Source organism: Lissotriton vulgaris, chromosome 4_1, assembly GCF_964263255.1.
Source record: "Lissotriton vulgaris chromosome 4_1, aLisVul1.2, whole genome shotgun sequence".
In the NCBI taxonomy this organism is placed as follows: Eukaryota; Metazoa; Chordata; class Amphibia; order Caudata; family Salamandridae; genus Lissotriton; species Lissotriton vulgaris.
This window is the reverse complement of record NC_141691.1, coordinates 2,134,746,182-2,134,769,080: the sequence shown is the minus strand read 5'-3', so window position 1 is coordinate 2,134,769,080 and position 22,899 is coordinate 2,134,746,182. Positions and strand designations below refer to the sequence as shown.

Below are 22,899 nucleotides of genomic sequence, written 5' to 3'. Positions count from 1 at the left end.
CTATGCAGACTACGCTATGCAGCCTGGGTATTTACTAAGGCGGAAACAGAGTCACACTCACCGCCGGTATCCCGAAGCACTGTGAGGCTCGGTGATAGAGGGTTCCGTGGACGTATGGACGGGTAGGTCGAGAGTTAAATTCTTTTTCCGCCTGCCCTTTCCTTTTAAGCCCGTTAATGCCCAGTACGTCCTATCACTAAAATATGTCCAATATTTTGTTTTCATTTAATAGCGTCCCCATGTAACAGTGGAAGTGACCTCCACATTGTTTACACATCCGGAAGCACTGGGAGGCTCGGATGCTTACGCTGGAAGCCGGAATACAGCGGGTAGGCTCTCAATTTTTGTATTAAAATAGAATTGGGACGCCTTGTTTCATTTCTTCAGTATTGTATATAAAATTAGAACCACGGCAACACTTTGCCATTGTGATGTTTCTACATCTGGAGTAAGCTCGAACTCTCCACTTTATGTCTCCCATATAGCTAACAATTGGATGGAATTTGGATTAGCTTCATTAGCGTCCTTTAAATAACTGGGAATCAGGTAAGCCCTTCTGGTTTACTTATAAATAGATACTATCTATCCCCAAATTTTAAGGACTTAACCTACCACTATATACTGTCATTTTTACAGTGCGCCTACAACTTATTGGAGTGATCGGTCGTATCTGTTCTATTTGGAATCTGTGCACTGACACAGTTAAGGTAATTGACAAATGTCAAAACAGGGCTAATATTATGTTGGTTCAATATATATGGAGCACACTGACGCTGGTTTTAATTAATTATAGGTATGAACTACATGCCCATATAAGAAGATTACGTATATTACATGGACCAAGTTATATATCTTTAAGGTAAATAGATGCCTGTGTTTCATGAGTTATCTTGAGACAGTGTACAATGGACGTACTGATGTTGTTTTAATTAATTTTAGGCATCACCTATCATGTCCATATAACGAAATAATGACTCCATATGGACTCAGATATTGATCTTGAATCACCAACCAGGTGAGGTGGGAATAATCACCACAGAGTTTTGGGATAGACTCTACCCACCCTTTCGTGCTGTCTCTCAAGGATTCCTGTGTGAGACACGGTGAATTCTTTTGGATCACCAAAATCAACGGTTCCTCTAGTACTAAGGGTAAGAGGCACCGTCATACCCCTTCCAATTTTGGGTCAGGTTGCACTTTTACACCACGGTCAATAATTCGTAAATTCTCCCCCTTCTGTTTTAGGGTTATTCATTAATCCCTGGTTGCCTCGTAATTTTGCCTCTTGTCCTGATGAAGACTCGCCATCCCCAGGTCTAAATCACCGTTTGGGAATAAGTCGAGTCGAAACGTCGACAATTTCTACACACACACCCTAGACCAGTGTATTTCCAACATTGTAGACTGTGCAAAACTATGGACATTGACACATGAAGACTACAGTGTTGTGTTTTATGACTTTATGAATTTATATCTGCTGGTTAGGTGCTCATTGCTGCAATTTTGTTGAATTATGTATATGCAGTATTGATTGTTTGAATTATATTCAATTCTCTTTTCTATTACTGTGCAATTTCTTTTCTGTTTTCACTTGCTCACCCCCTTGAATCACACTTTTATCACTGCACTTTCCTGTCGTGGGGCAACCCGTTTGTTTTTTATTGAAAAGATATGCCAAAAATTTGAATATATAAAAATAAAATAAGAATATATATTTTTCAAAAATCGTGGTGTTAGGTTTCTTCTCCCAAAGATTTAGTCTTTGCTGTATAGTTAGCAGACTTATCAAAGGTGCTACTGGTTTGGGAATAATAATTTAATTTCTGATCAGATCTGTATACCTCAATTTATAGGTTGCGGACCATTGTTTGTTCATACTGCTAAGTTACCCAGGTCCATACCTTTAGGGTTACCCCATTCTTGTAATGGGGGTATTGTAAATACAGCGCATCTATGGAGGCGCAAGTGTATTTCAAGCAGGCACAGGGAAACTGACGCATCTCTATAGATTTGTCAGTTTCTTGCAAATCTGTCCCAAAGGGTTCTTAAACAATTACAGGAATCATCGAGCACGTGTCATATGTGGTGCTCCAATGGAAGGGTGGTCATCCCACACTGTCAATACACCCAAAGGTTTCTTAAACAATTACAGGAGTCCTTGAGCACATGTCATATAGGAAGTCCACAGAAAGCACATCACATGAACAATTTCCACTTGTCAAACTGTCATTTATTTATTCCTTCTCTGGCCTCTGCCAATCTTCTCAACAGGTACTCTCTATGCAGCCAGCTAAACAAATGTTCCGATATTATTCTCATTTGTAGTTAATTTTTTTGATAATGACGTGTGTGAAGGATTATTGCCTAATAGTCTATAACATGCATTGAGCGATTACTAGGCCCTGATGAAGTTGTGGGTGATACGCCTATGTGATGCAACAGTAAATGCAACCACTATCCAACTGGTGCTGTAAACCTGTGTGAGCAGTAGGTTAGTAGGTAGGAATAAGTTACCTGTAAAGGAGAATTAAGACAGGCCCTGGGCTGAAATACTAAACTATGTTTTCTGTAGAGGTATTTTGAAGCTCCCTTTATCAGGCAAGAACAGATCCTTTCAGCTCCACCCTCTGAGCTCTTAAAGAAAGAAATGTGAGAAACTGAAGGCTGATGTCAGGGACACATGGATGTGTTTCTACACTGTCCCTCCACAGATAACTACAGAATCAGTGTATGAACAAACAGACCGGAACACATAGATTGGTTTGTCTATTGATAACTAGATATGTAAGCCCACATTTCTAAAAAGTTCTACATGGAAATCCTAAAATGATGATTCAGACTTCTGTACATATAAGAACAAGCAGTCCTGTATTTAAAATCCTCGTGTCAAATGCTGCACATAACTTGTTCATAGAGTTTATAACAGTCAATGGAATTTAAAGCACCTTCTTGTAACCAGTTTTTGTGCTCTTAGTACCCGGCCCTTAAAATCTACCCCAGACGCTCTACAGATCGAACATAAATCTAAATATGTCCTCTGCTGTCATTCCGTCTTCCATCAATAGAGGTGATAACGACTTATTGATCAAACTCTGAACTTCTCCTAACAAATGATCTAGAAACCGGCTCTAATGACCACTGCTTCTTTTGAGTACATCTTCTGCTTGTAGCTTTCAAACTAATTATACACACTTTGATCTTTAAGTCATTAGTTTTCCTTTTAGAGATGACTTTATTTTCTGAAGCAATGCTCAGGATTATACCGTATATGTTATGTTACTGTAGTTTTGTATAGCGCAAATCACCACTGGTCTCTAAGGAACTCAACACATAGCTATCGGTAACGCCCCCTCATCCAGTTAGCCTTTTACGTTGGAGATGGCGTCTTTTTAAAGAGGTAAGTTTTTCATCTCCCCCAACCTTGGGCCAGTTTTCTTGAGGTGTATTGGCTGAGCAAACTGTTCTTCTCCTTCAATGTTTACAGCAATTTTGTTTATTTGGAGCTCCTGAGCAGTTCTTCAGTGTTTAAATTATTTTATTGAGTATTATTGAGACAAGCAGTTAAATAGACACAAGAAATACTACAGAAAAGTACTATGTAGTGTACATCATAGGCGGTTACATAGTCATTATAATGATAAACAAACATAGTAATGTTTTACAATCATGCTAAACATAAGACTTACATATAAAATAGTCTATCTATAGTCAATGCAATTTAGCAACAAAAGAATCAGGAGATGTCCACATGTGAAAAGAAAGAATTTGTAAGATTTAGGGCTACAAAGTGAGGATAACTGTTGACTGTTAGAATAAATTACCCAATGAGCAGACAAGATTTTGTTCATTAAACTGCTTATCTGATCAGCCATTCTGGAGGAGAAAGCAAGTAATTCTTGTGAAACCACAATGAACTCTGCGCAAGTAGGAAGCAAGAGTGATATTTTTTTAAGTCAGGCAGATTACCATCATCTGTGTTAGTGAACTCCAAACATCTATTATGTATGACAGGAGTTTTGTTATTCTAAATAAAGTAGATAATCAATGTATTCAGATTTTTATAGAAGGTCGACGGTAATCATAATGGTAGAATCCTAACAGGTAGATTCATCAAGCATTTTTGCGAGCGCAAACGGTGCGAATCGCAAAATTCGGCCGTTTGCGCCCGCAAAAATGGCATTTGAGAATCATCAATGGTTCATGAACTCGCAATTTGACAATTCGCAAATATTTGCAAATGATCAAATTGCGATCTCATTGAAGGAATCTCAATTTGAGATTCCTTAAATGCTATTTATGAACCTTTTAAAATTTGCGAATTCGCAATTTCTGGCCGCTATTTACCACGAAGTCTGACTAAGTGGCATGTTACACACACACATGTCCTTTGGACATGTGTGTGAGCAACATCAGGCTACTTTTCCATTTCAGGGGTGCTACAGGGTGTCCTTTGGACACCCCTGGCACCCTTGAAATAGCATTCTTATTTGCGATTAGCAAATTGATAATCGCAAATAAGGAGGATGTAGGATTCGCAATTTCTACATGAATCCCGATTTGCGAGTCCTTAATTGCGCTTCCATAATAATCGCTATTAAGGACTCCCAAATCGGGACATTGATGAATCTGGCTGATAATGTTTATAAAATTATTAAAATACTAAATGTTGGAAATGGCCCTCTCGGCAGGGTCACCCCCAAACCTTTTGCCTTTTTCCTTCCATATTTTGCTGAATTTGTTTTGTTTGTCATAGGACTCTATGCACTTTACCACTGCTAACTAGTGCTAACGTGCATGTGCTGCCTCTCTACTGATTGCTACATACTTTATAGGTATAATTAATATACTTATAAGTCCCTAGTAAAGTGCACTACATGTGCCCAGGGCCTGTAGTTTAAATGCTACTAATGGTTCTGCAGCACAGCTTTTGACACCCACTTAAACAGCACTTAACATATGCCCACCTGCCATTGCAGCCTGAGTACATTGTCCCCTTGGGCAGGGTGCTGGGTAATTTATAGGAAGGGCATGCCTATTTACATTTTACACGTCCTAATAGTGAAAAACTAACGAGAATGTGTTTATGTACTGTGACGCCTACCCCTCCCAGGGGATAACATTGGAGATTCCATATTATATTTATTACATAATTAATTATTTCTTAAACAAGAAGAGGTGACTATATCATGTTTGCTAGCTATAAACTTATACTAATAAACCCTCGTTAATGGTAAAGTTGAATTTATCATTACAATTTGGAAATTTCCATTTTAGGAAATTAAAATGTTCCTACCCTTAGCCTTCAATCCCTGCAGCCAGCCTTAGGTCAAATGACTTGGTGTAACTGACAGTTGAATTTATCCCAGACAGTCACACAGTAGCAGGATTAGCAGAGCCTAAATGGCCTTTCCACTGGCAGGATGAGTTGTGGAGTGCTGCCTTCCTTTCACCTGAATAGGCTGGGCTCTGCCACCACATTTTAGGCTTAACAACAGGCTATTGGTTGTGCAGCCAGCAAGGAGGCAGGACATTCCTCTAATGTCAAAGAAACTTGCTGGAAACTTCTCCAACCTTCTAAGAGCAGAGCACCAGGGTATAAAAGTAAGGCTCTCAGACCCACTCGTCAGTTCACCACTGGGCCTGAAGAAGGACTCTGAGGACTGCCTGCTGTTGTGATCTGCTGTACACTCTGCCAGACTACTTCTGTACCTGGAAGGACTTCTCTGCTGCCTGATGCCTGCCTAAACCCTCAGAGCCAAGCCCTGCATCTGCACATGCACCCAGGACTACAAGAAGTGGCTCAAACATTTAGAGCTACTATTCAGAGCCACAGGGGCATAACAGGCACCCACCAACTTGATCCCTCTACTGGGCTCAGCCTAAGTGAGTCCTGAACGCCCAGGAGGTTTCGTTCACTCTTAGGCCCTTGGTTGTGGTGCTGAAGGTGCCCATGTGCCATGTGGTAATTTCCTAACACTGAACCTTAAACTATAAACACATCATAATTCCTGTTCTACTGATTGGATGTTTGTCATTGTAGTGTTATATAATGTATTCAAATGTAGTCTATTTTATAGATTAGTTTGGGAATTTGCTTGTTTTGTATTCTCACATTATTACTGTTTGTGTGATTCATAAGTACGTTGCACCTCTAAGTCAAAATCAAAGCCAGGGAACTGCACACTTGATCTCCAGCTGTACAGGTGAGCTCACCCCCCCCATGCAACCCCAACAAACAGAACCCCAGGAAAGCCACCTGGTTCGCCACCTATCTCCAAGAAACCAGACGCACCTGCAGACGGCTTGAGAAGAACTGGAAAAACACTAAGACACCCGAAAAAGACACCACCTACAAGAACGCCAGGACGGACTACCACAACCAAATCAGAACCACCAAGAGGACTTTCATCCACAACAAAATCCTCACCAACTCCACAGAACTCTTCAGTGTCATTCAGGAATTCACCAACAACCGCAAAGAAGCCACAGACATAACCCCATCCCAGGACCTCTGCGATAAGCTGGGAATCTACCTCCACCTCAAGATCAAAAACCTCTATGACAATTTCATCAACTATCCACCAGACACAAAAGCCAGACTGCCACCCAGACACACCAGCCAGCCACCATCTCCACCTGGACACCGATCACCACCGAAGAAACCACCTCGACCATGAAAGGCATCCACTCAGGGGCCCCCACCAACCCCTGCCCTCCACACATTTACCACAGAGCAGCCGTAGCACTCGAACTACAATGCACCATCAACACCACCTTTGAAACAGGCACCTTCTCAGACAACTGGGAATGTGCAGAAGTCAGGCTCCTGCTCAAGAAGCCCACAGCTGACCCCAAGGACCTCAAGAACTACCGGCCCATCTTGCTCCTCCTCTTCGTGGCCAAAGTTACAGAGTAAACAGTCAACAGAGAACTGACAACGCCGCACTCGACCACTCCCCAACAGGATTCTGATGCAACCACAGGATTGAGTCTGCCATACTCGCCATACTCGCTGCCACATAAAACATATGAACCCTCCTGGACAAACGCCTATCCGCAGCCCTTATTCTACTTGACCTATCAGCAGCCTTCGACACCGTCTCCCACTGTACACTCGTCGCCAGACTACACAACACTGACCTACAATGAACAGCCCTACACTGGATCTGATTATTCCTCACCGGAAGAAGTCAAAGAATTAGACTGCCACCCTTCCCCTCAAATCCCACAGAAATCACATGCGGAGTCCCACAGGGGTCATCTCTAAGCCTGACCCTCTTCAACATCTACATGGCCTCCCTCACCGCCATCCTCCGTCAACATGGCCTCACCATTGTATCCTGTGCAGACGACACCCAGTTCATGCTTTCCCTCACCAAAGACCCCACCACCGCCAGACTCAACTTCCAGTAAGGAATGCAGGACGTCGCAGTCTGGATGACCAATAGCTGCCTAAAGTTCAATGCCAAGAAGCACAAAGTCCTCGTACTCGGAACCACCCCTTCAGCATGGGACAACAGCTGGTGGCCGACCACACTCAGAAGCCCACAGACCCCCTCGGACTACGCCAGAAACCTCAGCATCGTACTTGACTCATCCCTCACCATAAACCAACAGGTCAATGATGTCACTTCCAGCTGCTTCAACACCCTCTGCATCCTCCACAAGACTTTCAAATGGATCCCCCCTCGAGTCAAGGAAGACGGTCACCCATGCACTCATCACCAGCAGACTGGACTACGGAAACCCACTCTACGCCAGCATAAACAAGTCCATACTCCGCAAACTCCAGATCATTTAGAACACCGCAGCCAGACTCGTCCTCGGCATCCAATGGTACAAACACATCAGTCAACACCTACGAAGGCTCCCTGTGGAGTTAAGAGTCCTCTTCAAAATCCTCATCTATGCCTACAAATGCCTACACAACACTGGACCCAAATACCTAAACAACAGAATAAACTTCCAAGTACCCAATAGAAACCTCCGATCTTCCAACCTCATACTAGCCAAAACCCTGTGCATCTGCAGGGCCAGGGAAGGGGGAAGATCCTTCTCTCACATTGCAGCCAAATCCTGGAATGAGCTCCCAGCAGACATCAGACGAGCCCTCTCCCTGAACCCCTTCAGGACGACCCTCAAGACCTGGCTCTTCAGCTACACAGCACTGTGGACCCCCCCCCCCCCAGCTCCTTGAGACCCTCACGGGTGAGTAGCACTCTTACAATCCCCTGATTAATTGATTGATTGATTGATTGATATTGGGACTAACCTGTTAGCTAATAATTTATCATACAATTACAATCTCGATAGTATGTGCAATATTATTAGATAATTAGCGATTTAAGTATGATTGTTATCTCATTTGGGAAGAACAGCAATAATCACTTTTTTGAAAGAATAAACAATCATTGTTTCTCAAATAAATGTTTTATGTAAATCAGCAGAAATACCAGCTGGGCCAGGTACTTTTCTTGAGTTTATGAAGTTATTTGCTAAAGAGATTTCCTGCAGTACAATAGGGTTTCTGTAGTAATTTGAGGAAATTTACACTATAATAGAAACGTGTTAATAACATCTTCTTAATAGACTATCGGTCTCCGTGTGGCATGGATTTAAATTTGAGCTCTTTTGATACACAAGTAATTAACAAAAACATTCCTGATTTATTGAAATTAAAATAGTATATGGCTTTTCCCTTTCCCTTAAATGTTGGTTGTAGTCATACCTAACAATTTGCAGTTGAAATTTGCACATATTACTCCGGGAGGATTTGAAGAGTCTTTCTTTACTTCAATCTTTGGGCCTGATTTAGGGTTTGGCAGAGGGGGTTACTCCGACACGAACATGATAGATATCCTGCCCTCCGAATTACGATCCATCATAGCCTGTGGAGATCATGATACAGCGGACCGGATATCAGCCACGTTTGTGATGGAGTAACCCGTCCCCCCAATTCTAAGTCAGGCCTTTGTCTCTAAATGTGTGAATTTGGAATGGAAGGTTTTATTTGACTTAGAAGAGGAGTTATTTTGCTGATTGCTGCTGCATTATCTCTGATTTTATCTTATTATCAGGCACTTTCAGGAGAGAGTAGTAATATCTCACTGAATGTGTGTAATATCAGGACCTATCATGTCAGTATTTTTTTGTGATTTCTTTTATTTGCTCAAGATTGTTGTGCAGCCAAATTTTTGGTGTTTCAATGAGTATGGACTTCAGAGGAGGTGTTGAGGCTACTTGTTTTCTTTTATTTGAATAGAATGCAACTGATTTTGTCCATAAATTATATAAAACACATTAATGTTAGGGATTGTTATTTGATCCAGTGAAAATATTATTATAGGAAATATCAGCAATAATTGTGTGCCATTAAAGAGCACAAGCAGCTATATATCATCAAAAAGAAAGCATTGAAGTCAAGGAAAATTCCTAAAAAGCATGTAAAAAAATGAATCAGTCAAAATATTATTTGCAGAATGAATAAAAGCCAGCAAAGTCCACACATTGCAGCAGCAATACCTTTAAGAGGGGCAATGCAATGAGGAAGAACTGTAACCGAGAAGGACCTTAAAGACAAATCTTTCACCAATCCCACATCTTAGAAACTGCAAGTATCCTTGACACCTGAAAATACCTCAAGGAAGATCGCTCAGCAGAGGATTGAATGTGGTTTCACTGGACTTCCAGAAAGCTGCAGAAAAATGTACCCAACCTTCACAAAAATCAATTGAAGATGGCAGGTATGGCGGAGCACGATACCACAGAAGCCATCTTGGTCCATAGGCTCCTGCTCTGCTCTTGAGCAGTTATGATGAAGAAGACTCAGAAGTATATGCACAGAGAGATTTGCAGAACTAGATATATTGCAGAGCATCCATATACATATCTGTATGTGGCAGGGAAATCAGCCTTTACAATGACTGCTGAACCCCGCATGTCTGTATCATGCATGCTTTATCATGCATGTGTCTGTACCATGCATGCCTTCACCACGCAGGACATTACAACAAATATACCTTTACCAAGCATGCCTTTACAGCAATTTATTTTCCATTGTAAAAGCAAAAATGGTAAAGGCATATTCGTTGTAAACGTTTTAAAGGTAAGTATTAAGTGTTCATATATATCTCTCCATTCTGGTGTGGCTAGCAGCGCCACTTGAAAATGTTTCGTCAGTGACTATAAATTGCCTTTCAGAACTAAACGTTCTATGCTATTGCAATCCATCCTAAGAATGGTATAACATTTGGGAAAGAATATACAGCCCAGCAGTCCAGCGCTAGAAGCCAAGATGGCAAAGATTTCCACGGCCACCATGTTGCGGCCTTTAGTGCTGAGGTAGGCAGGAATGAAGGAGACCCAGACGCTGCAGAACACCAGCATGCTGAATGTGATGAGCTTGGCCTCGTTGAATCGGTCAGGGAGGTCCCTGGCGAGAAAAGCCACCATGAAGCTGGCAAAGGCCAAGAGGGCCATGTATCCAATCACACTGTAGAAGGCAGTGACAGAGCCCTGGTCACACTGCAAGATTATCTTCCCAGTCTCAGACTGTGTGTCAGTGCCAGGGTGAGGTGGAGAGGTGAATAGCCAAGACAGACAGATTGTCACTTCTCCCAGTGTAGACAGGAGGACAATAGAGCCGGACACCCGGGATCCCAGCCATCTGCTTAATCTGCTCCCAGGCCTGGTGGCATTAAAGGCAATGACAACGGTGATGGTTTTTGCTAAAACACAAGACACAGCAATAGTAAAAATAATCCCAAATGCAGCTTGTTGGATCTGACAGGTCCATGTTGTGGGGCGTCCAATAAATAGGAGGGAGCAGAGAAAGGCCAACATTAGGGCAGCGAGGAGTGTGTAGCTGAGATCCCGGTTATTGGCCTTGACTATCGGTGTGTCTCGGTGTCTAATAAAGATTCCCAGCACTGCAGCTGTGGCGATAGAGAATGATACAGCTGAGAAGACCAAAGTCCCACCAAGGACATCACTGTATGAGAGGAAAACAATGGTTTTGGGAATGCAGCCATCCTTCCTGTCATTGGGCCACTTGTCGTCAGGGCACTTCTGGCAGTTTTCCACATCTAAAATGAAGCAGATATTTTATAAGTAAAAATGGAAGCCATAAATGGTCCATCAATGCTAAATGGAGCAGTACATTTACAACATTGTTAATGAGATTTTTATATTTAAACTATAATTGTATTAAAGGGGTTGTTCTTTTTGTAATTTATTTACATAGTAGTATGCTTTTCTGATGCCTAGTAGCTTTTGAGACCCAACTCCAGATACTGAGGGACATAAATCCATTGGCCATCTCTGTTTCTTATTTTTCAAACAGCAATCTATTCATAGATGATAAACAGCCTTAAGCATGCTAATTCTAATCCAATCCCACTCAGATATATTGCTAACAAGGAGTTAACAACCATGAGGCCAAAGGTCAAATGGTTTATTACCGTCACCAAAACAGAACTGCCTACTCTTGACAACACAAAGTTTGGCTGTGCACCGCGTCTTTTTTATTTCAAATATTTTTTATTTCAAATATTTCCCCAGCGGATCAAAGTTGTCTGGCTGATTGGTGGAAGTTCAGGCAGTGATTGTTGTTGCCTGGTCCTAGGTTGTGAAGGGCCTTGTAAGCGTTGGTTATTTGCTTCAATTGGCATCTCTTCTGTACTGGGAGCCAATAGAGTTGTTTGAGGTGGGGGGTGATGTGGTGCTAACAGGGTTGGTGGGGTTCAAAATGAGTCTGGCTGCCATGTTCTGGAAGGCCTATGGAGGAGCATTTAGGGATCCCATACTAGACACCATAGTTAAATCTGCTTGTGATGAAGGCTTGTGTGCCAGTGCATTTGGTCTTAGTGGGGAGCCACTTGAAGATCTTCCGTAGCATGAGTGGAATGAAGAAGCTGGCTGATGAGTCTACGTTGGCCTTGGATTTTAATAGACAGCTTGCAATCAATTATGATGCCGAGTTTCCTGGCGTGATCAGACTGGGAGGGTGCTGGTCCTATTTCCTCTGGCCACCACAAAGTGTTCCAGTTGGTGGAGATTTTGCAAAAGGTCAATACGTCTGTTTATTTCATGTTGAGCTTAAGGCAGTTCTCTCTCAACCAGTTTGTGATGCTCATCATGCCGCTGTGAAATCTGGCTCTGGTGGTGGTGGGGTTCCCGGAGAGGCAGAGGATAAGTTGAGTGTCGTCTGCATTTAAGATGATGTTGAACCTGTGGGATCTGACAAAGTTGGCTGATGATGTCATGTAGGTGTTGAAGAATGTGGACTCAGAGATGAACCCTTAGGGACACCGCAGATGATTTCCTTGGGCTCTGAGGTAAATGGAGGTAAACAGATTTACTGGTTCTTCCGGTGAAGAACGAGGTGATCCATCTAAGATTGTTCCTTTGATATCGATTTTGTGTATCCTAAAGGGTATGTGTGATGGTGTCTGTGTGAGAGTGTACAAGCGATATATGGCTTAGTGTATGGTGTCTCCTAGGGTATATGTGTCTGTAAGTATTTGTTTTTTTAGGTGAGTCTTACAATGCACAGGTGTTAGACTGGGTGTCAGTGTGCATTAATGTGTGTTGATGACTAAGTATTTTTTATCAAAGTCTATGTATGTGAGTACAGGCATACATATAGGTGGCTTGGGACTGTTTATATGTCTGGAAGTAGAATGGGTATCTCTTGATATATATACAATATGAATGTGGTTTGTTTGTGTTTCCTAATGTGTATATGTGTGACTCTCTGTTTTTGCCTGGGTAGATCTGAGTGTGTAAATAGGCCACTGTGTCAAATTCTTTTAGAACCAGGTGTTCTTCTACTTTTTCAGTGTATTCTTTTTCATCTTATAGACTTTTAAATTATTTTGGGGTTTGAAGAAATGTTTGACAGTTTTCCTCATCTACAAGTGATAATTTTACATTTTTGAAAATGAAAGCCATAAGGGCAACTACTCTTCTTTGCCCGTGTTGTTGCCGTAGCCTGCTGAACCCACAACCTACTACTGACCAATAGTGCTTCCCGCGGACCCACCCGCCAGTCTCCCGCTGCTCTGCCGCTCTCTGACCAACTGGAGCGGGGGCCGCCGAGTGGAGACCGGCGAGGGGCAGGACTACAATACCCAGAGGCCCTACTGGGGATCCGCGTCAGCTGTAAGCACCAGGAGGCGCTTAAAAACGACACCAGCACTATTGAGGGTGGGAACTCTTCTTTTCCCGTGTTGTTGCCGTAGCCTGCTGAACCCACAACCTACTACTGACCAATAGTGCTTCTCGCGGACCCGCCCGCCAGTCTCCCGCTGCTCTGCCGCTCTCTGACCAACTGGAGCGGGGGCCGCCGAGTGGAGACCGGCGAGGGGCAGGACTACAATACCCAGAAGCCCTACTGGGGATCCGCGTCAGCTGTAAGCACCAGGAGGCGCTTAAAAATGACACCAGCACTATTGAGGGTGGGAACTCTTCTTTGCCCGTGTTGTTGCCGTAGCCTGCTGAACCCACAACCTACTACTGACCAATAGTGCTTCCCGCGAACCCACCCGCCAGTCTCCCGCTGCTCTGCCGCTCTCTGACCAACTGGAGCGGGGGCCGCCGAGTGGAGACCGGCGAGGGGCAGGACTACAATACCCAGAAGCCCTACTAAGGATCCGCGTCAGCTGTAAGCGCCAGGAGGCGCTTAGAAACGACACCAGCACTATTGAGGGTGGGAACTCTTCTTTGCCTGTGTTGTTGCCGTAGCCTGCTGAACCCACAACCTACTACTGACCAATAGTGCTTCCCGCGGACCCGCCCGCCAGTCTCCCGCTGATCTGCCGCTCTCTGACCAACTGGAGCGGGGGCCGCTGAGGGGAGACCGGCGAGGGGCAGGACTACAATACCCAGAAGCCCTACTGGGGATCCGTGTCAGCTGTAAGCGCCAGGAGGCACTTAAAAACGACACCAGCACCATCTAACGGGAAGCCGAATGAAGCCCGGGCCAAGGGCGGGCCCGTCCTATCCCGTCACAGCCCGGAAGAGACTGGACTGGGCCCCCCTCTAACAGCGCATACAAGGTAATCCCCTTATGCTGCCTGACATATTTCTGTTACATCCACCTTGTTTAGTCAGACTGTTACCATACACTAAAAAATACGCGAGATTACAGCTGGCCATCACCTGCCTTTCTACTACTCTTCAATCACTTTCCCCTATATTAAATGTTGCCGAGAGGCACTAGAAGTAAAACACTCCAAAACATGGCTTAAAATGTTGGTCCTATTGACCATTTCATTACTAAAGCTAACCAAACTATTGATCAGGGTATAATACTACTAGATCGCCGAGTATCATATGAACTGGCACAAGCAAGGCGATCGTCATTAGGACCCCTGATACTAGCGCAAACACCTCTAATTCAACCGGAGAAGGCAGCTGCTCTGGAAGTGCACGCAGATATCCATGGCATCCCAAACCTGGTCGATTTGTCCGCGTCTCTGTCATTGCTGGACTCGCAATTGACTCAGGCGCTTGAAAAAACGCCTGATATTTTCTCGAGTCCGCCCCTACAGGACAACGACCTCGACCAGAATGAACAAAGGGGGCTAAGGGAGGGAGCAATTCCGAAACAGAAGAGCACAAGTAAAAAAAATCTGAAAGACATTAAAGCTCCAAAAATAAGAAAGTTACAACACACGCCACGTCCTAAGAACCAGAGAGAGAAAAACAAAGCAAATGAACAAAGGCAGAAAAACAATATTTCTAACAAAGCTAGAGCAGATGACAGTGCCACTACTTCCCATCCCTCCGTCGTGGATCTCAGCGCGAATAAAAGTAATGATGACAGCACCCATAAGGAAGACCTAGACCCTGACCTGGACGAAAGATGTAAAATAGGCGAAACAGATCAGCATCTGATGGTTCGGATAGCTGAACTAATAAAGCAACAGCTACAGCCCATCCAAAGGAGTCTGGAAATCATAGAGAAGCGAATAGCAGTATTGGCCGCCACTCTAAAAAACCCTGCAAATCTAAAGAACTCAGGGTCGACAAATATGGGAGACCCCAAAAAAAAAATATTAACAATATGCCAGGACAATCTTCTAAAAATGTTACTACTATAAGTAACACCCCGACTACTAAGATAGGAGAAATTGTCAAAAATTCAACTAAGGGCCATGCAACTCCAAAAACTCCAACTCCAAAAACTAAGTCTCCCCAAAAGCTCCCTAAAAAAGTCCCAGACATACAGAAAAACCCACTTTCAATACCCATCCCTCCGAAGCCAATCCCAATAAATACTCCACATCATGAACAGCCACAGAGATACAATACTCATGGAGAACGGATAAAGAAAGGATGGTCTAAGCCCATAAACCTCCCCCCTGAAGCAACCCCATTTGTAGTTATCTTGACAGGGGTGCCTGAACTGAGTCATGACACAGAGGAACCGACCTGATCCCTATTAAATAAAGTTCGCCATTGGTTGAATGATAACTGACCAAACCCGCAAAACTATGTCACCAGAATTACCACAGCACGAAGGGTTCCATGGATAGGACACCAACAAAAAACAATCCCAGGTGACTGTGTTATAGTTAACTTTGAAAACCCTCAGGCAGTGGACTATATTTGCTCCTGGGACACAATGGACAGGAATGGAGGTATAAACACCAAATGTCTATCCTTTTTCTACCCCCCGATACACCACTATCCTGAAGGCTCAAATTGGTCCTCAAACTGGTCCTGGAACCAGCCGGATAATGGGCGAAGGGGTTGGAATCAGGGAGGATGGGGGCATGAAAACAGAGATTGGCCCGATTGGAAAACTAATGGTAGGAGAGGACAAACACAAAGGGAACTTTGGGGTGGAATACCAACCTTTAACAGTTACAGCTGTTTAGAGATGGATGATTGACCACCACCACAAAGGGAACATGATATGACTAGCCCAGTAAGCAGTGAAGTAGTGTGGCTCACTGGTTAGAGGCGGCAGACCCGAGAGCAGAGGACGGCCCGGGACCAGGGTTCGATTCCCTGTGCGGCAGGTTTCTGGACCAGGGTCAGTCAGCGGACTCGATAATTCTCTCGCCTCGGTGCCCACTCTGATCAGCGATCACACTCGGCAACTCTGGGCATTAGCTTGCCTCATCTTCACTAACGGCCCCACCAGACCGCCGGGGATGCCTGGTCTCACCCCGGATATACCCATTAAGGGACCATCTCTCAGGAAAGCCAGGAAGGGTTTCGCAGCGGTCGAAGCGCCTTGGGACCCTACGGGTAAGTAGTGCGCTATATAAATGCCTATACATTTACATTTTACATTTAAGCACCGGAGATATAATCATAAGTATATCAAAAAACCCTACAAACAAATGTCTGTATGAGGGATGTTGCACTCTAGTCAAAAGATCTATTGGATTAAACAATCCAATTGCTCACCCAAATATGGTAGATCGAACATGTGAGCTCCCTGCCTCTCATGAGGTTTCTACCGGCACCGTCTTTCCCACGCAAAATAGCTCAGAGGTGCCGGGAAGTACCCTAAAATCAAAACACAAAGTACAGTTAAGTCACCGTGAAGAAAATAGCATCCAGAGTGTGGTATCAATAACCACAAGCTCCAAATCTGAATTAAGGTCATTATTTTGGAATGTGGCAGGTCTATGCCTCTAAATACTCTGAAAACAGTTTCCTTCACTTGGCAAATCTAAGTAACCTAATTTGCCTCCAGGAAACTTGGCTTAATGACCCTATACATCTCCTGGGCTACAAAACATACTTCTCCCCAGCTATAAGATCTAATGCAGGTAGGAGCAAGGGAGGGCTAGTAATATATGTCTCAAATCTTTGGCCTTGTTGCGAAATAATACCCTTAAAGTTAGAGCAGAAATACCAGCTTATTATTCTACGTAGAACTAGACAAGAGGTCTACACGATCATCAATTTCTACAACAATATGACTCTATCTGAGTTAACCAGGGCTTTAAGCATGATTTCCCATCTGGTACATGATCTTGCAATAAAATATGCAAAGGAATTCCACACAGTAGTTTGGGGAGGAGATTTTAATCTCCATCTATGCAACAAGAGCGATACCCCTAACTGTGGGATCACTGATGAAGATGGAAACTGTCTAACCCACTTTACACATACATCTGAGGGTAACAATATGCAGGCGTTGATGGTTGAACTAGATATCGGGTTCACCAATAAACTAAAAACACATATAACCAAATTTATGCCAACCTTTCATGGTAGGGGTCTCAAAAGCCTGATAGATTATGTTTTAGTGTCTACCAATAAAGCTTCAAACATCAAGATCTTCGAGGTACTTAACAAAGCACTTGGTGACCATTCCCCCATTAGTATGATACTACAGGAACCTAAACCACAGAAAGGGGGAGATACGGTCCAGTTAAGCTTGTTACATCAACAGACAATAACATTGGACAGGCTAAATGGTTTTACATTAAAATGGGGCAAATTAGATCAGGAACCCATAACCACAATAAATAGTACGATCAAGCAGAAACGAGGTAGAAAGATGTTTAGATCCCTCTACAACCCCAATCGAGATCATGGCCAGTTATGGTGATATCGTAGAAAATATTAGGAAAGAACTAACCAGGGATTGTAAGCAAAACAAGAGCACTAGAAAGGGATGGTTTAGTACAGAATGTACAAAAGCTCATACCAACCTAAAGAAGGCTCTAGCTAAAGCAGAGAGAGACAGGGAGGAGATTATAAAACTAAGGAAGGCCTATGCGCTCGCATTACTAATCAGGAAAAAGGAATTACAAGCTAATCTATGGGCCCAACTACAGAGAAGTAGCATCCTAAAGGATAGTACAGCCTTTTGGCAGATCGTGAAATCCCCCTTTTTAACAGATAAACTAGATGCACCATCTCTAGACGTCGCAATCGATGCAGGGGAATGGGTGCAATACTTCTCAGAGGTTTTTAGCTGGAGAAAAGTTCGTGAATCAGAACATCTAGAATCCATGAGTCCAGTGAAATACCCACTAGCCCTTCACTTTACACTAAAAGAGATAGAGAAGGCAATAAAAACCGCTAAATCCGGAAAGGCACCAGGACCAGATTTGGTCCCCGTGGACCTTTTTAAATATAACCCAGATTTGTGGTCCCCACTACTTACCAACGTATTGAATGCGGCTAAAGAGATTGGCTTGGTCGATTCTTGGTTGTGTTCAATATTGATTCCTATCTTTAAAAAGGGGGATAGAGACAGCCCTGCCTGCTATCGTCCCATTTCACTCCTAGATTCACTCGGGAAGATGGTTGGCCGTATTCTTCTCGACCAGCTCCAGGACTGGACGAACGATCACAAGACAATCTCTGATCTGCAATACGGGTTCAGGGCAGGATTGAGTACGGTGGACCAGGCCCTCAACTTGACACTACTGGCCGGAAAGTATGTAGAGGCAAAAAGCTCTTCTCTACACATGGTGTACGTGGACCTAACAGCAGCGTTCGACTGCGTTGTACACTCAAGATTATGGACAATCATGCTGCAAATGGGAATTGACCCCCCAATAGTCGAATTTCTTCGCAAACTATATTCAGGGGCAACGGGAAGAGTGCGATTTGGGACTGGAGGCCAACTAACCGATAGTTTTCTGATGGAGAAGGGGGTCAGACAAGGGTGTGTGCTGGCCCCTTTCCTATTCACCTTGTATACTAATGGGTTGGAGGCCACTATGTTAGAGGGTGCAGAAGATCTCCCCGCAGCCGGACGTCGGCATATACCAGCTTTATTATACGCCAACGATGCAGTGATTCTAGCCAGAACCCCAGTCCAGCTCCAACGGATTTTGAACAAGTATTGCTCGTTTATGGCCAGCCTGAATCTCAGAGTAAATATAAAAAAGACGTACGTAAAGCATGCTGGCACAAAGCGTAAACAACCCAAGAAAATGTATGTTGACAAATCCCCCCTGCGAAAGAACGGAAACATATCCCTATCTAGGGATTTTAATTGACGGAGCTTTTAAATGGAGGGAAGCCGTCAACTCCCGTAAATTGGCTTTTTTAAGGGCCGTTGGTGCACTGAAGGCTTTTGCACTTCGGTTAGGCAAGAGACCCCCGACTGAAATGCTTAAAATATATAATGCAAAATGTCTCAGTATCGCGATTTATGGAGCAGGGGTCTGGGGGGGGGAAAATGTAGATCAGCTCCAAAAAATTGAAAACTCATTTTTAAGGTTCTTGTTGGGAGTCCCAAAAAGTACCACAACATATGGCTGCTACCTTGAATTAGGACTGGACTATATTTAGGACATTATTAAAATCCAACCAGTCATGCTATGGCGAAGGATTTGGGCAACGGAAAAATGTCACCTTACGAGAACAATTGTCCAAGACTGTATGAAACTTACAAATATGGGGAAGATCAGGTGGCTGGTCTACGTCAAAACATTTCTTACAGATATTGGATATGCAAGATTCTTTGACGACCCCCGATCAGTATTGGACCTTTCAAAAAAAGATCTAAAAATAGCATGCCTATCGCATTTGTCCCAACTGCGTCTGTTAAATGAAATAGGGAAACCAACTGTACAGCAATGTTTATTAATACAACTCGTTCCCACTATCCAACCAATCAATCAATCAATCAGTGACACTTATATAGCGCGCTAACTACCCGTAGGGTCTCAAGGCGCTGGGGGGGGGGGGGGGTGCCGCTACTGCTCGAACAGCCAGGTCTTCAGCTTCTTCCTGAAGGAGAGGTGGTCTTGGGTCAGGCGCAGGTCGGTCGGAAGGGAGTTCCAGGTCTTGGCGGCCAGGTAGGAGAAGGACCTTCCTCCCGTAGTCGCTCTTCGGATGCGGGGGACGGCGGCAAGGGCGTGGTTGGCTGATCGGAGGTGGCGATTGGGAGCGTAGAAGTTGATTCGGCTGTTGAGGTAGCTCGGACCCTGGTCGTGTAGGGCTTTGTGTGCGTGGGTGAGGAGGCGGAAGGTGATTCTTTTGTTGACGGGGAGCCAGTGGAGGTCTCTCAGATGTCCGGTGATGTGGCTGGTTCGTGGGATGTCGAGGATGAGTCTGGCTGAGGCGTTCTGGATCCGCTGGAGTCTCTTCTGGAGCTTGGCGGTGGTACCGGCGTAGAGGGCGTTGCCGTAGTCCAGTCGGCTGGTGACGAGGGCCTGGGTGACGGTCTTCCTGGTCTCGGAGGGGATCCACCAGAAGATCTTTCGTAGCATGCGTAGGATGTTGAAGCACGCCGAGGAGACGTTGTTGACTTGCCTGGTCATGGAGAGGGAGGAGTCCAGGATGAAGCCCAGGTTGCGTGCATGGTCTGTTGGTTTGGGTGCGGTGCCCAGGGCAGGAGGCCACCAGGAGTCGTCCCAGGCGGAGGGTGAAGAGCCCAGGATGAGGACCTCCGTCTTGTCAGAGTTCAGTTTCAGGCGGCTGGTCGTCATCCACTCGGCTACCTCTTTCATCCCTTCGTGCAGGTTGGCTCTGGCGGAGGCGGGGTCGTTGGTCAGGGAGAGGATCAGCTGGGTGTCGTCGGCGTAGGAGATTATGCTGAGGTTGTGTTTGCGTACGATGGCCGCGAGGGGGCTCATGTAAACGTTGAAGAGGGTGGGGCTCAGAGATGACCCTTGAGGGACGCCGCAGATGACTTCGGAGGCCTCTGACTTGTACGGTGGTAGGCGGACTCTCTGTGTTCTTCCGTCGAGGAAGGAGATGATCCATTCCAGCGCCTTGTCCTGGATTCCGACGTTGCTGAGGCGCTGTACTAGGGTGCGGTGGCAGACAGTGTCGAATGCCGCGGAGAGGTCTAGGAGGATGAGGGCCGCTGTTTCTCCATTGTCCATCAGGGCTCGGATGTCATCGGTGGCGGCGATGAGGGCGGTCTCGGTGCTGTGATTGGCTCGGAAGCCTGACTGTGAGGGGTCGAGGGATCCGTTCGTCTCGAGGAAGGCGGCCATCTGCTTGTTGACGGTCTTCTCGATGACTTTGGCTGGAAACGGGAGGAGCGAGATGGGGCGGTAGTTCTTGAGTTCGGTGGGGTCCGCTGTTGGTTTCTTGAGGAGAGCGCTGAGTTTGGCGTGTTTCCAGCTCTCAGGGAAGGTGGCGGTGTCGAAGGAACCATACCATACTTACAATTTAACTTAAATCATTATGGTAGATTTTTGTTGACCCGTTTTAGGTTTAACATGTTTCATCGTATGATTTCCTTCCCTTCCCAAAACGATTGGTCTGTGAATCTTTCCCCTAGCCCCTGTGATTTTACTTCCTTACAATCCACAATTCACATACTTTTTTTCTGTAAGTTCTATGTCTCACCACGTAGGCGCTGGATAGTACCACTTTTGAAGGTTCTGAAGTTGCGTCAGTGTCGCCCAGCATACCTGGCCTTACAGTTTTTGGAAAATGAACCTATGACAAAATCTATAGTACACTTTCTTAAATTCTGTGTTAGACATCGTACCAATCTGTGATAAACGGTTCTAACTCTTTCATGTGTATTTCAACACTGGCAAAAAATAGTTTTTAATACTTGAAACCTAAAAACGTGAACTTTTATTATGCTTTTAAAGGGTGTTTTTATATATGAATATGAAATTGATGTATTTTTATGAACTTTTATGGTCTTTCAAAAACAATGAAAACCGAATAAAGATGATTTGATTTGATTTGAAAGCCATAAGGTTTCCATCATTGGTTTTAAATATGCAGTGCAATAAAAGGATCAGGGTGTGCAAAATTCTAAATTTCAGGAAATGGCTTCAACACTCCCTTGTTTAGAACCTGGGGTAAACAAATTCTTAACCCCTTGGCTGCTGGGGTAATTTTCCTGGCGTGCTGGGGGGCGGGGCGCGCACAGCACCCCGGTGCTCATGACGAGCTTAGCTCGTCATGAGCTTCAGTGCTCCTGTGCTCATGACGAGCTGAGCTCGTCATTGCCACACCCATTTCAATAGAACGTTCAGCACAGCAGGGGAATTATCCTAGCGTGCGAGCGTTCTAATGGCACGGGAGCACTGTAGTTCATGGCGAGCTGAGCTCGTCATGAGCATGCAAAAGGTTAATATTCATTTGTTTTTTCTGTATACCCTAGACAATCTCAAATGTCCACAGTCTTCACCACCATGGATGCATCGCATTTACAATGTGGCGCACCATGGCTTAAGGATTTACAGATGCGTCATGCATCAGATGGCGTAAAGGTAACGCATTGCTGGAGTCATTTCGCAAGCAAGAAGCAACTCTAGCAATGCTCAGGAATGCCTGTTCCTATTGTGCTGCATCACTCCTTACGCCTGCTTCAGTGATGTGGAGGCAAGGATCTTGCAGCAGTGGTGAGTACTTTTCCAAATATATAGTTGCCTGTGTGTGCATTTCGACTGCATATGTGTAGAATGCACACATATGCATGATACATGTGGAAAAATATCATATATTCATTACCGGGGATCAGCCCATAAATGACTTAACTGTAGATCATCAAAAACAGGGTCATATTCCTTGGGAGGAGGATCCTGCTATATGGGAGGGGGGAGCAGGGATGGAGAAAGGGATCCAGTTTGAAGTCTGCCTAGAAGAATAAGAAAGGGTTGAGTAGACACCACAAATCCTTTATCATCACCATGTTGTAGCAGGCGGTGGGACTGCCACGGTCCGCCCATGGAACAGGCAACTTGTAATATGCTCATCTGTGCAGCTCCTCAGTTCTGCCCTATGGCGGATGCCCTTCCCCGATCGTAAAAACATCGGTCTGCTGGCCATCTTGTTGATCCAGCTGCGGTCTTCACCATGGCGATGTACTCAACTTTTAATAATGCGGTCAGCTGACGAGTACTCCATTCTCGGGCTGTCTTCTCCAATACGGTGTTACACGGGACTGCCAAAGTTATAAAAAAAAGGTCCTAAGTGTTAGCATTTGCCAGAAAA

General features: G+C 44.6%; 1 protein-coding gene across 1 annotated transcript in view; it reads right to left on the bottom strand.

The window, feature by feature from the left end:
* Nucleotides 1-10,182: 10,182 nt before the first annotated feature.
* Nucleotides 10,183-22,899, bottom strand: part of LOC147725225 (uncharacterized) — a 161,298-nt gene continuing 148,581 nt past the window's right edge. The window contains exon 10 of the mRNA XM_086918212.1: nt 10,183-11,084. Within this exon, the coding sequence (XP_086774338.1) occupies nt 10,183-11,084 (902 nt within the window). The remainder of the gene's footprint in view (nt 11,085-22,899) is intronic.